Source organism: Nelusetta ayraudi, unplaced genomic scaffold, assembly GCF_046127955.1.
Source record: "Nelusetta ayraudi isolate G7.1 ecotype Tasmania unplaced genomic scaffold, CSIRO-AGI_Nayr_v1 ptg000027l, whole genome shotgun sequence".
In the NCBI taxonomy this organism is placed as follows: Eukaryota; Metazoa; Chordata; class Actinopteri; order Tetraodontiformes; family Monacanthidae; genus Nelusetta; species Nelusetta ayraudi.
In genome coordinates, this window is record NW_027466077.1 from 5,013,044 (window position 1) to 5,028,847 (window position 15,804).

Here is a 15,804-nt window from a genome sequence, read left to right on the forward strand (position 1 = left end):
AGTTAGTTTCTGATTGGGTAAGGGGTTTGGGTTACAATTGATGATAGGGTTAGCAGTAGAAATAATAACTATTGACCAATCAGACGCAAGTAAATTGGCCCTCAGACTCAGTTAGAGGCGGGACTTTTTTCCGCTGTGTTTGGAAACTTCCGGCTTCGAACGGTGAACCGTGTTCGTTGTTTTTGCCATTCCAAATCTGTTTTGATTTAGAAGTGGCTTTGCGCAGAGTATTTAAAGACACTGTCACACAAATGTCACCATGGGTAAGTGTATATGACGTCTTGAATTCACATTCATTCTGCAAACAACGTTATGTCAGCATGGTTAGCACAAAGGCTCAATGTTTTGCTAGCTGCCCGAACAAAGTAGGGGGATGAAGAACACATGCACGCGTGTTTGTTTGTTTATTTGACAAGTAACATGCGGATTTGTCTAAAGCGAGGTGATATTAGCATCTGCAGTTTAAATCATCTTTCTAAACGTTTGCATCGAGCTGCCACATTGATGGAGCTAAATGGTGTGTGTTGACCCAGCGTTAGTTCATCAGTTAGCTCGGGGGGGAAATTCGGACGATGACCCAGTTTTGCTATAAATGTAAACTAACGTTGAAATGTTTCTCCGTGGTGAATAAGTAAGCCCTTCCATATCAGATGAGGTGTTTTATTCCCTTCTCCATTGCACCAGGGGAAAGTCACAGGTGTGTTTTAGTCGGTTATGGTTTGTTGGCAGTGCTGTCGCATCTCTGTTCGTTCTTGAGTGGAATATCATCGAACAGAAGATGTGCAGAGATGTTCATTTAGTTCAAGATCTATCTATGTACATATTTCCAAATGACTTCAGTTGCCACTCACACTGCAAAGCTAATTTCCTCACTTTACACTCCTCATAATTTTACTTGGACAGACAGACAGGCAGACATGCGTAGATAAAGATAGATTTGTAGACGATTAGAGAAAAATTTTAAACACCTTATTTCTGTTGTCTGAATTTTCATTATCGGCAATCCGGGATCTTTCATGTTTAATCTCTGCTATATTTCCAGCATCTGTATTGCAGTTACAGTACATCGCACTGTATGAAATATGTTCTCATGAGCTATTGCTGTCTTTTTTTCCTTTTGTCTCTCTCAGATCCATTCATACTGCAGCTGTGCAAGCCAAAGATGTTCTCTGTGTCTCACAAGACAGTCTTTGTGGTGGACCACTGTCCTTACATGGCAGAGTCGAGTCGCCAGCAGGTGGAGTGTGACGTGCTGACAAAGAGTCGCGGTCAAGGTCTTATCCCTCTGGCACCGGTTTCCAAGTCCCTTTGGACCTGTGCTGTGGAGTGTTCCATGGAGTACTGCAGAATCCTGTACGACATTTACCCAAAGGACAAGCTGGTGAGCTCACTCTACTCTTTTTTTATTCTCACTTGGAAATCTCTTGAAACCTCATTTATTATGATTAGCTTCACTCAGTAATGCACCCAAAGTTGTGATATCTTGATCTTGAAATGAGGGCTTTCAAGTGATGCAATGTTTTCATTTATTAAAAATGTTTTTATTTATCAAGGCAGACTTAAATGTGAACTGCATAATGAGGAAGACGGCAGAAGAGGACTGCGTAAATGCAAATTGTCATTGAACCAGAACGTTTATTGGTCAGTTCATGGATCTTTTTTGTAGTTAATTATCTGAGAAGAGAAGAATTACAGAAGCTCAAGTTTTCCTGTAAAGATTATAAGTGCATTCTTCAATTTTACCCAAAAGCCCAATATGTGAAGAGTGAACTGTGATAATAGCAAGGACAGATGCCAAGAAAGGATGAAACAGTATAACTTCACTGAAACGGTGATGTCAATGTAATTTTAACTGGTTTGCTTCTTTTCTGTCTTTCATAGGTTAATTACATTGTGAGTGATTCAGAGTTTCACACCTTGAACAGCTGGAGGCAGGAAGAGCAGAGCATTCATGGGGTAAGAAAGTGACCCAACATGCATATTATATCATATGAAAATTGTTGGTGCACAAAACTTGGCAAGAAGTAAAAGTGCTAAAATAAAATAAATGAGTAAATTCCCAAATGTCTTCTTTCTTTCTTCTGCAGCTCATGTCGGCCTTGGCAGCTGTTGGCCCTCCAAACCCACGCGAGGACCCCGAGTGTTGCAGCATCCTGCACGGGCTGGTCGCTGCAGTGGAGTCCTTGTGCAAGATCACCGAGCTGCAGCACGAGAGGCGCACAACTCTCATGGACATGGCGGATAGAGTGGCCAACAGGGGGCGTATCATCTGCCTGACCAACGCTAAGAGGTATGGAAAAGAAGCCGATGGTCAATTAAGCTAAACATTTGCTCTCCTATTGCTCATCTATTGAGTCTTTCAGAGAAATTCAATTTCTTATCATTAGAGTTGTCTCCTCTGTTTTCTAGACTGTTGTTTGCCTCCTGTGTAAAGTTTTCACTTCCGTCTTGTCCGTCTTTCCCCCGTTATTCCTTTGTCGAAGAGCCATTTGTCTCTCCTCAAAGTATTAAATTAAGAATACATATATATAAAAACTGTGAACACAATACAAATCTGACAGAAATTGTTCTGTTCTGCAGTTTTACTTCATCCTATCCAGCCTTATTTTTCTTCTTCTTCTTTTTTTGGCTCTCCCAGGACTCCAGACTAACTTGTTTTAGCGGTGTAGTTTAAAATTATAGGGGTGCATTGCAAATGCACTTGCAAAGTAAATATTCTCATTTCCTCTCATTTTCACTATATTACTGATACTTTGACATTTATTCCGGAAACTACAATGCAATTTGCGAACTTCTGATCTGCAAACAGAACAGAAGTTGTAATAATAATGATAATAATAATAATAATAATAATAATAATAATAATAATAATTTTCTTACACGCACATGGAGAAGTAGATTTAAAATTAGATTTACTTGCACTTTCTCAAATCTTAGGGGCCAAATGCATTTCGGGGCAGTCTGCAGCCTTGTATCTGCCTTTCTTTGCAAAGCATCATCGTTTTGGTCTGGGTTCCACCATTGACGACTGAGCGATGCCTTTTCTTTTCCCCGAACAGTGACACGCATGTCCGCATGTTGGAGGACTACATCCAGGAAACCATTCTGGATCAGAACAAGTTGGCAGCAGGCTCAGACAGGTACCACTGCTTGCGGGACGGGGGTGAGGGGGATGTGTTTTGCATCTCTGATAGTTGGCATATCAGATGTTTGCTTTTGGAATGTAATTTTTATTTTATTTATTTTATTTTATTTTTTTTAAGGGTGAACCCTTTGATGAAAAAAAAATATTTTTTTTTTTTGATGCCTTTGTAAAACAGGCTGAAGAAATGATTTGTTTGCAGTCATTTCAGCTTGGAATTGTTCACCATTCTTCTGTATGTTTTTCTTATGTTTCTTTTTCAAGACTAATGGCTATCCAGCAGTGTGACCTGGTCCTAGTCCACATTTACCCACAGGGAGAAGACACACTCGTTTCTGACCGGCCAAAGAAGGAGGTGGGTTCTTTTCAGTCGAATGACAATAATGATAAAAAGCTCCAGAGCCTTTGCAGCAACTCCTGGGACCGTGTGACCCTGTGACTCCTCACCTCTCCTCCTCCACCTGGCGTCACAGGTGTCCCCCCTGCTGACCAGCGAGGTGCACAGTGTTCGGGCCGGGCGCCACCTAGCCACCAAACTCAACATCCTGGTCCAGCAGCACTTTGACTTGGCGTCCACCACCATAACAAACATCCCCATGAAGGTGAGGCCCCTCCCGCCTTCCATCCCACCATGAACACGCCTTGCACATTCACCGTAGTTTGTTTCTTTGTTTTTTTTGCTTTGCTGCCAGCTAAATGTTGTTTAAGTGCTGTGAACCACTCTGCCTTCTCACCTGATTAATGTGTTTATTCATTTACCGATGGCATTTACCTATTGCCTGCTTTTGTTCCTTATCATTATCTTTCGTACTACTTTCGTCATCTTTTTTTTTATTCTTTCTCGTTTTCTCATCTCATCTGCATGCTGATATGACTGTGAATCTGCTGCTGGTTTCATGCTGTATTTTCTGTTTTGCTAGCCCACATTAAATGTTTGCGACCAGGTTAGTACTCTTTGTCACACACACATCAAAGTGAGGAAGGACTAGAAGTTTATTACCCCCCCACCCCCCACCCCCCTTAGTGTGAAGTCTGCTTCTCCACCTTTGAGTGTCATTTTGTCGTAATATGAAAGCTGACCAGCTTCCAAATGTCTCGTCACCAGTGTCCCCTCCTCTGTGTCTTGTGTGCTTTATTGTCTAGAAAATGTTGAATTGAGTTTGTCTAGAGTCTAGAATAAAACCGGATCTTGAGGGCTGATTCCACCCGTAGTCACTCCGGAAAAATATCATCTTCCCCAGTTTGAAAAGCGTTTAGTAACAACCAGGCTGAGACATTGAAGCTTTTCTTATTTTGTATTTCCTACCTGGAACATGAAATCAGCAGTATTAGTTTGTGTCTGTCTCTTGTTTGTTTGCAGAATTTGGCAGCTCGTGATATAGGTTTCTTTTTTATATATAAAGGAATCTGTATATGTCCTTGTCTTTGGGAATAAACAGGAAGAGCAGCACGCTAACACATCGGCCAATTATGATGTGGAGCTCCTCCATCACAGAGATGCTCACCTCGAATTCTTCAAAAGCGGTGAGTAGACGATGAAATACTTCAGGGAGAAGTGTTTGGGTTGGGAACTACACAACAACCTGGATTTTTTGACTCCTGAAAAAAAAAACACACAGTGTATAGTGTCACTTCTTTCATGATTTTTGAACATGTTGAGATGTTGTGCTCTTTCTGCCTTTTTCATGCTAAATTATCATAGTAAAAAAATCATTTCAATGAGTCTTGGGCCTTTTAAAGTATGTTTGTTGTGTTAGGTTTTTTTTTTTTTTTTCAATTTTTGGACATATTGAGATTTTGCATTCTACCACTCTGTCTCATGCTAAACTATGATAGAGGTCATTTCTGTGAGTTTCGGGCCCTTAAAAATATTGTTTTTGTGTCCCAGGAAATATTATTGTATGTTGTTTTTTCCAATTTTCAAACTTGCATTGTACCACTCCGCCTCATGCTAAACTATGGTCAATTCGGCGACCATTGGGCGGATTAAAGTATTTTTTGGTATTTCTTTGCCCCAGGAAAAGAACAACATAGTATGGAGTTTTTTTTCCCCATCTTCAGACATGTTGAGATTTGGTGTTCTACCGTTCATCTCCTGCTAAAGTATCATAGGAGGGTCATTAGAATATATATGTATATTACAGCCCTCATTTTTAACAATCAGTCTGCAGATCATGAAGACACCTACTGTATGTTACTCTGTGTATGGATGTGTGTGTGTTGCAGGTGACTTGCACATGGCCGGCACTAGCACGAGGGAGAATGGACTCAAGGAGACCATCACACTGAAATGGTGCACCCCTCGAACCAACAGCGTGGGTGAGCAGAGCCAGCTGAAGTCGTCATGCTTCTTTGAAACCACATTGCAAAAATCTTTTCACTATTTGTTCAGCTGTGATCAGCCATCTTTCCATTGTCCCTTTAGAGCTGTATTACTGCACAGGAGCCTATCGCATCTCCCCCACAGACGTAAACAGTCGGCCCTCGTCATGTTTGACAAACTTCCTTCTGAACGGTAGGTAACCTGCGCCCTTCTCTCGTCCTCATTCTCCCCTCCGTTTCTTTTCTGTCCCCCTTTTATTGACCGTGTTGTTTACCAACTCGAAGGTCGATCTGTGCTGCTCGAGCAGCCGAGGAAGTCCGGGTCGAAGGTCATCAGCCACATGCTCAGCAGCCACGGAGGAGAGATCTTCTTGCACGTGCTCAACAGCAACCGTTCCATCCTGGAGGACCCGCCCTCCATCAGCGAGGGCTGTGGAGGCCGAGTGACCGATTACCGCATCACTGTGCGTAAAGTGCTGTTCGGTTTCTGGAAATATGAATCACGCCTTTTTTTAAAAAAAAAAATAATAATAATAATTATCTTTTTATTTCAGGATTTTGGCGAGTTTATGAGAGAGAACCGACTTGCACCCTTCACCGAGTCCTCCCTTGATCCATCTGGCAAGCCGCCAGCCGAGAGAGCCAAAGCACAGCTGGAGCGTCACACGCGGTACTGGCCGATGATCATCTCCCAAACCACCATCCTGAACATGCAGGCGGTAAGAACCCAACATCGTTTCCGCCTGCTTCTCAATTGACACAATCATCTCCATCCTTGTTTTCACTTCTGCACATATTACCCTGTTGAATGACCAAAACCATGAACTTGTTATGTCTCACTTGTGTATGAAATTTAGAAATTAGAACATGATGCAGTTTCAAATTGTTTGACTATCAAAGAACAACCGCTATGAAAGTGTATATAGCACAATACACCTGCAAGTGTATGACTCCAGTATGACTTACCCAAAACCCAACAGACTTTGTATGTTGGGTTTTTCCTTTCAATTTTTGGACATGCTGATAAAATGCATAGAGATGACAAAATGCACACTTCCTCAGGCATGGTGTTCTATGAAAAGAGTTTCATGTGTTCTCATTTCCACTAGGTGGTGCCGTTGGCTAACCTGATTGTGAAAGAGTCTTTGTCTGAGGAGGACGTGCTGACCTGCCAGAAGACAATTTACAACCTGGTGGACATGGAGAGAAAGAACGACCCTCTGCCTATTTCCACGGTGGGATCGAGAGGAAAAGGCCCCAAAAGGTATTTTTTATTATATTTCCCTCTCCAACCTTTCAATCGGAAAGAGCGCGCTCGGCTCGTTGCACGCGTCTAACCTGCCTTGATTCGCGCAGAGACGAACAGTATCGCACCATGTGGAACGAGCTTGAAACGCTGGTCAAAACTCACGCCGCCGACACGGACCGACACCAGCGGGTGCTGGACTGCATCGTGGCGTGCCGCAGCAAGCCCGCCGAGGACGAGGACAGGAAGAAGAGGGGCAGGAAGAGGGAGGACAGGGAGGACAGGACGGACAAGAGTGGCGGCAAGGACGCCGAGGACAAAAGCTGGCAGGACTCGGAGAGGTTCGGCTTTGTTTCGTGTCGAATTTAGAGCCAAAGAAGGGGGGCGAGGGGTTTCGGTCACCGCCGGTGTTAAGTTGCCTCTTTGCCTCGCAGGTTGAAGGGTTTGCTGGACAAAGACGAGCAGGAGTCGGAGGTCATCAAGGACTCGCCCGATTCGCCGGAGCCGCTCAACAAGAAGCCGCGTCTGTCCACTGAGGAGGTCCAGCCTCCAGAGAGGGCGAAAGGTAACAGCATTTATTACAGCGTCATTGACAGGCTTGCAGCAATTCAAAGAAGTAAGTTGGAGCAATTAAATGTTTTGGTTTTTTTTTTTTTTGCAAACAGAGACTTTTATGTCTGTGCTCGCAATAAAAATAATCAGCCCAAAATTGAAAAACTACCATTTTGTTTCCACTGGGAGTCTTTTAGTTTTCTTTGAGTCTTTCCACGCTACAAGTGGCAAAGTTTTGGGATGTTGGTCATTTACAGGTCCAGTGTGTGTAAAATTTTAATGGAATCCCGCCTGACAGCAAGTTTCATATTTAGGGTACTGTTGGCTTCCTTAAAAAATGGCGCTGCAAATCATATATCAAGCCAAATTTTACACACTGGACCTTTAATAGCTAGAAGCAAACGACAAACAAACATTGTCTTGACATATGGGTTTTCTTCTGGTGCGGTCCCACGCCCTCCTACAGGTCCCGTCTCGCTTCTCTCCATGTGGACGAACCGCATCACGGCCGCCAATTCCAGGAAGCACCAGGAGTTTGCCGGGAGGGTGAACTCTGTGAACAACAAGTTTGAGCTCTACCAGCAGCTCAAAGAGGAGAATGGGTGCGCCATTACTCTGTATAAATAATCAACAATTCACAGCTTTTTATCTGTAACTTTACAATCGTGCTTAACGGCTGCTTGTTGCTTTAAACACAGGATGGATGTTCACGAAAATGGCAAGGCCTCAAGATGATGTTTTCAGCTGGGCTGTTTCCCCCCCCTATGCCAAGACTGAGATTGTGGACCTTGGAGTGAAAGCCCCCCCCCCCCCCCCCCCCGGAACAAGGACGTCACATTAACGATGAACTCATTTCTAATTGTTTTTACTGATAACTTTGTAGCGATGCTCTTCACATATTGTACGACACAATAAAAGTTGCCAAAAGAGAGTGTCTGCCATTTTGGCTCATGTTTCAAAGGGCTTTTACCTGTTGTGCCAGACCACTTGCAGATATTCACATCGTGGACACATTTCTAACCAATTTACTTTTAACGTTGATTCAAAGACACATCACGTCTTGTATCAGTGTACTTGCCAAATTGTGTAATCTGTGAGAGATCAGAAATTGCATGCTGGTCTGTTGGTATACATGCAATTCTATCAGATTAAAAAAAACAAAAAAAAACTAAATCGCGTCAAACGGTTACACTTTAATTTTGACAATTCATAGAAGAGTGACAGTGTGTAACACACATATTATATGTAACTTGTATAAGTAGCTAATCTTAGTTGGTGATCTTTTTAGTGGATGAAGATCTGACAGTGAACCTCAGGCCAGGCTGCGCAGTTGTGTGGGAATTTAATCGTCCCTCCTATTATGTGGAGAGGATTTCAGGTTTGACAGTCTTCGTTGTGTGACTGGATGCATCTTATTCCATATCATTAGTCAGTAAAGGAAAGGGGAATGAACACCTGCAGCATTTTTTTTTAAAAACAGAGTTATCTCTTACCTTGGATACCTTGGACTTTGTCACATGCGTGTCTTAGGAGACGTCCCAGTAAATGTGGATCTGAAGGGCCGCTGTCAGGAGAAAAAGAGTGGGTTAAGTTAAATCACACACAACGTGTGTGTGTGTGTGTGTGTGTGTGTGTGTGTGTGTGTGTGTGTGTGTGTGTGTGTGTGTGTGTGTGTGTGTGTGTGTGTGTGTGTCAGGTTTTGCAGGAATGTTTCATGCCTTATGAACATAAAAATAATAAATAGAATTATATAAAGGTTATTACTTGATTTATTGATAGGTTATTATTATGACGGTGGTGGGGGGTGGTTGTTGCTGCTGCTGCTGCTGCAGTAGTAGTTGTAGTGGTATTAGTAATATTATTAGACCACCCAGCATAACGGTCGTCATCACCAGCAGCGGTTTCCTCATGCACTTACGGTAATAACGACACGCGTCGAAACGCCGGGACAGATTCTCATTGGTCGAAGCTCCATCAGTCAGGGTTCAGCCAATCACGGTCGCTGCAACAAAGAACAAAGCCAGGTAACTTTCACACATCTTTCTAGTCGTGCCCATTCCGCAACTGTAACTATCTATATATCTGTGTCGTTCATTCATTCATTTCCGGCCGCGACGTATATATCTCTTTATCGGCAAGAGGAAGCGGCGAAAGGAATGAATGAGCGAAGCCGCCTTCAGAGAGCAGCGCTGCGGTCCCCGTTGCCTTCATTCTAAAACAATGGTCGCGTTTCCCCTCACGAGCAAGCTAGTGCACGGAACCTGCTATCAACCCATGTAGCACCGGATGTAGCGCTCTGCTAAAAAAGAAGAAGAAGAAGAAAGAAATAAAGACAAAATAGTCGTAAAAAGCAAACGAACAAACCTAAGGAATTAAAGCCGGCAGATAGCGAAATGTTAATGATGAGCATCACATCGCATCAGTCACAGCTCCAAGCCATGAAACGCAGCGCCGAATAGCGGGTCACCATCATTCCAATGGCAAACTGGTAAACCACCAGCGATGTGATGATAGCTATTGACTTATTTGTTTGCTTTCTTCACTGACAGTCAGAGAGAGAGAGAGAGAGAGAGACAGAGATCCAGTAAGGACATCGTCAAGACTTTCTGGGCCCGCAGTGATGCGTGCACATAGAAAAAGAATGAACGGAACGGAAGAATAGCATTTGGATGTCTTTACAAAGCCATTCATGTGTTTCCAATACGTTTTGTATTAACAATCAATGTTCTGGGTCATTTGCAGTGAAGTAAAGATTGTATTGATCTCATATGATGTGTGTGGTTCATCAAGGATCTATTTTGTTGAAAGTGCACCAGATTGAAGCATTTTAATATCATATTTACTCCTGCATCACACGCACCAAGGGAAAAAATGACGTCGGTATTTCAAAAATCTATATTTCAAAAATATCCTGTGGGATTCAATCCTTCACCCATTATGTTGTGCGGCGACCACTGCATCACTTTACTGCCCTATCGTCATATACACGACCAGTCAATAGTTTGGACACACCTGCTCACGCATACGTACTTTTGATGCCTTCAAAACAGAACTGTAAACCGACATAGCTTTGCAAAAAGTGTGACAGTCACAAAATTTGCCGCCGTGACAGCATTGAGATGATGAAGTCCCACAGCAGACACTGAACACAATGGCTTAAAAGTAACTGTGGAATCAGTCGAACTTGTAGGAATCCCAGTGTGTGGGGCTGGTGCAATAAATCTACACGACGCAACCAGTGAAACTGGTGCTCGGCGATGTGGGCTAAAGTCAGAACTAGAAGGTTAAAGCTAGTGACACTTGAGACAGCTGCAGCTCAGGCCAAACCATTCCCACCCCGCCGAGACACTGGCAGAAGAAGCCCACTTTTCTTCAGCTTTCAGTACCTATGTAACGTGTTTATTTATAATTGGACAGCCTTTTGTTATCATTCAGCTCCTGGTACTGCCAGACTCTTGTGTGAGAGTTGCTGAAAATGTCTCACGTTCCACGATTCAAACAGTGTTATGCATTCTCCGATGTGTGTAAACGTGTCTTGTTGTGGCATGCAGAGACACATACGACATATCACATCACATATCACACCTCTTAACATGCCTTTCAGTCACCACCCAAAACTGAAAGCAGCGGTGAACGCGTGGCACTGCAGAACGCATTGCTTCGGCAATCATTTGCATAGAGTCATTACGGCCGTGTCGCCTCTCAATGCTATTGGACGCTCAAAAGTGCTTACTGGCCTGGCAGCCTGAGCTCGACCTCAGTCATCCTGCAAGCTCATGACCTCAGGGTTCCTTTATTTTTCTTTTTCTTTTTTAACCTTTTTCAAGAGGGAAGTAAGTAAAATTTTGGACATTATTATCATTATTTTATTAAATAATATTTCAACCTGGTGGAAAAGGCAATTTGAAAAATGAAAATCAAAACATTTAAAATTTTATTTAATTTGTCAATTTAAGATAATGTCAGTGTTTAACTGTATAAGCACAGCGGACTCACTTTCTGGGGCTTTAATAATTCATCAGGTGTTATTTATACAAGAAAGATTGTCTTGAACGCTTGGTGGTGGAAGTTTGAATTTTTCCTCCTACTCCTGTTAACAGGAGTGGAGGCCACTGAGTTCGGTCAGCGTGACCGCAATCACCGCAGTCTCAATGGCCGTATGTTTATTTTATTACAGTAATTAACCCCGGCCACTAAACGTAAAATGCAATTGATCATTGACTGCATATGCATTTCGTGGCGGTTTACTTTTTAACATGGCGGTCATAAATACCTCATGCTTGGTCACGGGTCCCCATCGTCATAGGACGTCTGGAAAAATAAGAAGGGAAGCAGGAATTCAGACACTTCTTCATTTCAAATAAAATGCATTTTCTGAGTGGCAACACGTTTATTTGTTTTTCCAGTATTCAGGCCTCATTTGTTCATGTTTCATTGTCCGAGGCTCTTGCTGCTGGTTCATGGGAAAAATTGTTAGCGCCCCCTGCGCCACATGGATAACTATGCTTTGTCTCCAGCTGGACATGTATGCCGTAGCAGGCCAGACAACCTTGAGCCTCTTTGCACACGGATTCCAACCCTTGAAGTGAGATTATATTTTCCCTCCCATTTCAACGACGAGCGAACGGAGAAGCTGATCTATGAGCTCCTTCTCAAACTTTGCCCCACCGACAAAGGCGACTGAGGTAACTTAACACTCAAATGTTGTGTACTAGATTGTAGATTCTAACGTCATGCAGTCAAACAGTGCAAAAGTGTGGGTTTAAAGTGCAAGATTTATCTTTATTTCACTGCTCCTCCTTGCTGCCCTCGCTAGAGACCCGACCACTTTGAAATGCCAGTCGTTCTTACAGTGATGTTTCCCACACAGACGACAGACTTTTGGGATCGGCTCAGCAAAGAGTGATACACGGACAATTGGGAATGACTTCGAACTGGCCTGAGCTCCTTGTCATGGGAGTGTTTTACCTGATGGTGCTGGCAACTGGCATCTGGGCATCCAGGAAGGCAAAACAGGAAGAGAAGAAATGCCCAGCAAGATCCAGCGAAGTCACAATGGTCGGAGGGCGGAACCTGAACATCTGGGTCAGCATCTTTACAATGACAGGTAGAAAAAAATTATGACAAATAAAATAATTATTTTTTCTTTCTCTATTTCCTTATTCTTTCTCCTGGCACTTGTTTCAGATGGAAAAAAAAGAAAACAAGCATTTCCTTTTTAACCTATTTGTCACATTTGTTGTAACATATAGGTTTCTCATTTTTTCTTTCTTCCAAACTAACATTTTGAACGATCAATGTTTTGCAGCCACGTGGGTTGGAGGGGGCTACATAATGGGTTGTGCTGAAATGGTCTACAATCCAACAAAGGGCCTGGTGTGGCTCACTGGGCCTATCGGCTTTGCCATGAACCTGATCTTAGGTGAGTTAAAGCCGACACAAAGCTGCGGTCAGAAGTGAACTTTCCATTCCCCAACAAAACACACCGCACAAACATTCCTGCAATACAAAGTAACACTGACCTTGACCTAGAGCGGCATGCCTGTGTGGACCGTTAGCTTGTTGTTTCTGTGTATCCAGGGGCGCTCTTCTTTGTCAAACCCATTCGCTCCAAGAACTACGTGACCCTCATGGACCCTTTCCAGAACAAGTACGGCAACGCCGTGGCTGCCATCATCTTCATCCCCTGCATCATCGCTGACATCTTGTGGGTAGCGTGTATCCTCGGTGTTCTGGGTAAGTCAGTTCTCTTGCTCTCCATCCATCCATCCATCCGTCCATCCATCTGTCCGTCCATCCGTCCATCCATCCATCCATCCATCCATCCATCCGTCCGTCCATCCATCCATCCGTCCGTCCATCCATCCGTCCGTCCATCCATCCATCCATCCGTCCGTCCATCCATCCATCCATCCATCCGTCCGTCCATCCATCCGTCCGTCCATCCATCCGTCCGTCCATCCATCCATCCATCCATCCATCCGTCCGTCCGTCCGTCCATCCATCCATCCATCCTACTCTTCACATCCACTTGTTTCATTTTAATAGGAGGGACTATAAGTGTTGTCATGGAAATCGCCTCAAACCTGGCCGTGGTTGTGTCTGCTGCCGTGGCGATCATCTACACGCTGATGGGAGGACTCTACTCTGTGGCCTACACTGATGTCATCCAGCTCTCCCTCGTGTTCTTTGGCCTGGTAAGGAAATGAAGTCGTGTCAGATTCATTCAGTTATTTATTCATTTACCGTCTCTGTCGCTCTACTGTTGTTGGGACTGGCACTTCTTTACTTCCTCCTTCTCCCTGTTTTTCTTCTCTACAGTGGTTTTGTGTGCCTTTTATTTTGATAAACCCTGCCTCTGCCAACGTCACTGTTGCCGCAGTAACCGAGTTGTACCAGGAGCCGTGGATCGGCAAGTTGGAGACGGAGGATGTAGGACGCTGGATCGACGAGTTACTCCTCCTGGTAAAGGACTAAAAGTTTGACTGCATATTTGCACTTCCAGCGCTCTCACTTCACAATTTTCCTCAAAGGGCGTTGGAGGGATCTGCTACCAGGCGTTCTACCAGAGAGTTCTGTCCACAGCCACTGACACCCAGGCAAAGATCACGTGCTACGTTGGAGCAATATTGTGTCCAATCCTTGGCCTCCCGTCAGCCATCGTTGGAGCTGTAGCTGCATCTACAAGTACCAAGACTCAATCACTGAACATCCTTTTATTCACCACTATTGTTATATTTTTTCACATTTCAGACACATTTTCACCGACATTTGCTTTCAATTTGCCAGACTGGAACCAAACCACCTTTGGGTCTCCCAGCCCCTATGAACAGGGCAAAGCAGGCGTAATCTTGCCAATTGCCCTGCAGCATCTTTGTCCGTTCTACGTGTCAATGGTGGGAGTGGGAGCCCTCGCTGCCGCCGTGATGTCATCAGTGGACTCCGTTCTACTCTCTGCCGCCTCTCAACTGGGACGAAATTTCTTCAAGAACGTCATTTACACACAGGTGGCACCACAATAATGTTGGTTTGAGTGATATTAAAAAAAACAAATTTAAGCTTAAAAAATAATTCTGACAAAATTCAGGTGATTGTGGCACACTGACACGTTGCCAACAATCCATACCTTATATAATTTGCTATGTTCTGATATAAAAGGGCCCATTTCATTTCACATTAGAGTTCATTCATCTTCTATACCCGCTTTCTCCTGCACTCAGGGTCACAGGGGTCTGCTGGAGCCTATCTCAGCTGCCGTGAGGCGAAGGCAGGGTTACAACCTGGACAAGTGGCCAGTTCATCGCAGGGCCACATAGAAAGACAAAAAAAGAAAAACATTCACACTCACACCTACGGACAATTTAAAGTTCCCAATTCGCCTCGCATTCATGTTTTTGGGACTGGGAGGAAGCCGGAGAACCCGGAAAGAACCCACGCAGACACACGGAGACCTCTCAAACTCGGGAACCCGCGACCTTCTTCTGCACCACCGTGTCGCCCACTTTAGAGTTTATCTCAGAAAAATTCAAGGTATCTGCTTCAGCAGAGACGCTCCATGCCCCACATTGCAAATATCCACCAGTGTAAGTGTGAAAGCCAAATCATTGTAGCATACAGCAGTTTGGAGTTGCACATGCTGGACTTGAAGCTGCTTCCTAGCTCTAGTTCATTGTAAAAGCCTATTCTAGTTAGTATTCTGTTCACCTTGCTCCGCACTTTCTGACTAAATTTTGTTCGACTCTGCAGTGAACCATTTCTCCCCCTTGCAGGCCTCGGAGAAAGCCATCATCCTGGCGGTCAAGCTGTCGGTCCTGGTTTGCGGCGTGCTGTCGACGGGGCTGGCCATCTCAACGGACTATGTCAACATGCTGTGGATCCTCAGCGCGGACGTCTTGTACTCCATGATGGTGCCTCAGGTGATATGCGTCTTCTACTTGCAAGAGAGGGTGAACGGATTCGGCGCCTGCTTCGGCTCCGCCTCGGCCCTGGTGCTGAGGATCCTGGTCGGCGAGCCGATGATCGGTCTCCCGAGCGTGCTGCCCCTCCCGTGGGACAAGATCCTGGAGGACGGTCAGAGGCAGCACTTGTTCCCTTTCCGCACTGTCATCATGCTGATCACCCTGGTGAACATTCTGGTGGTGTCGCGCCTCGCCGCGTGCCTCTGTGGGAAGAGGCTGCAGAGAGGGAAGGGCAACAGTCAGGCTACCAAAGACGAACATTACCTGGAACCGGTGGGAGTGGACGTGGAGGAGGAGAGCAGAGGCGAAGGTCAGTCGAACTTTGCCAAAGAAGCAGTGGAAACGGGGCCCAACTGAAGAACTTTCACCTGCAGGAACAGGAGAAGAAAAGAACAGCTTTAACATTCCCATGATTAAAAAACTGTTGAGTTGCTCTGTATTTAAAAATCAATAAAATTATGGAAAAAAGATTGCCTTGATTATTTCTTGGCATATTTCTTTTAATGGGCAGGCATTGCGACGCACTTTATTTTAAATAAGACAAAAACTCGTCAAATTACATATGCCACAAATAATGCCACTGT

General features: G+C 44.3%; 2 protein-coding genes and 1 long non-coding RNA gene across 4 annotated transcripts; 2 read left to right on the top strand and 1 right to left on the bottom strand.

The window, feature by feature from the left end:
* The first annotated feature begins 134 nt into the window (after positions 1-134).
* Positions 135-8,193, top strand: ints13 (integrator complex subunit 13). The gene is made up of 17 exons (XM_076030236.1): positions 135-263; positions 1,131-1,381; positions 1,882-1,956; positions 2,088-2,290; positions 3,060-3,140; positions 3,407-3,497; positions 3,616-3,744; positions 4,582-4,666; positions 5,369-5,461; positions 5,568-5,657; positions 5,750-5,928; positions 6,019-6,183; positions 6,574-6,728; positions 6,821-7,051; positions 7,145-7,275; positions 7,729-7,864; positions 7,961-8,193. The coding sequence occupies exons 1-17, from the start codon at positions 260-262 to the stop codon at positions 7,995-7,997; spliced, it is 2,136 nt and encodes a 711-aa protein (XP_075886351.1). The 5' UTR covers positions 135-259; the 3' UTR covers positions 7,998-8,193.
* LOC142890914 (uncharacterized) lies at positions 8,020-9,776 on the bottom strand. The gene is made up of 2 exons (XR_012927152.1): positions 9,181-9,776; positions 8,020-8,826 (listed from the first exon to the last, which is right to left on the bottom strand). It is a non-coding gene; the product is annotated as an uncharacterized LOC142890914 (long non-coding RNA).
* LOC142890913 (high affinity choline transporter 1-like) lies at positions 9,266-15,696 on the top strand. 2 transcript variants are annotated; one of them, XM_076030240.1, is made up of 10 exons: positions 9,266-9,286; positions 11,780-11,947; positions 12,133-12,369; positions 12,571-12,684; positions 12,843-12,998; positions 13,311-13,459; positions 13,584-13,727; positions 13,796-13,949; positions 14,052-14,269; positions 15,032-15,696. In XM_076030240.1, exons 3-10 carry the CDS (start codon positions 12,186-12,188, stop codon positions 15,575-15,577), a joined length of 1,665 nt encoding a protein of 554 aa, XP_075886355.1. In that variant the 5' UTR covers positions 9,266-9,286; positions 11,780-11,947; positions 12,133-12,185; the 3' UTR covers positions 15,578-15,696. The 2 variants fall into 2 exon arrangements, with proteins under 2 accessions (XP_075886355.1, XP_075886354.1); XM_076030239.1 differs by lacking the exon at positions 9,266-9,286 and having other exon boundaries at positions 10,888-11,947.
* Positions 15,697-15,804: the final 108 nt, after the last annotated feature.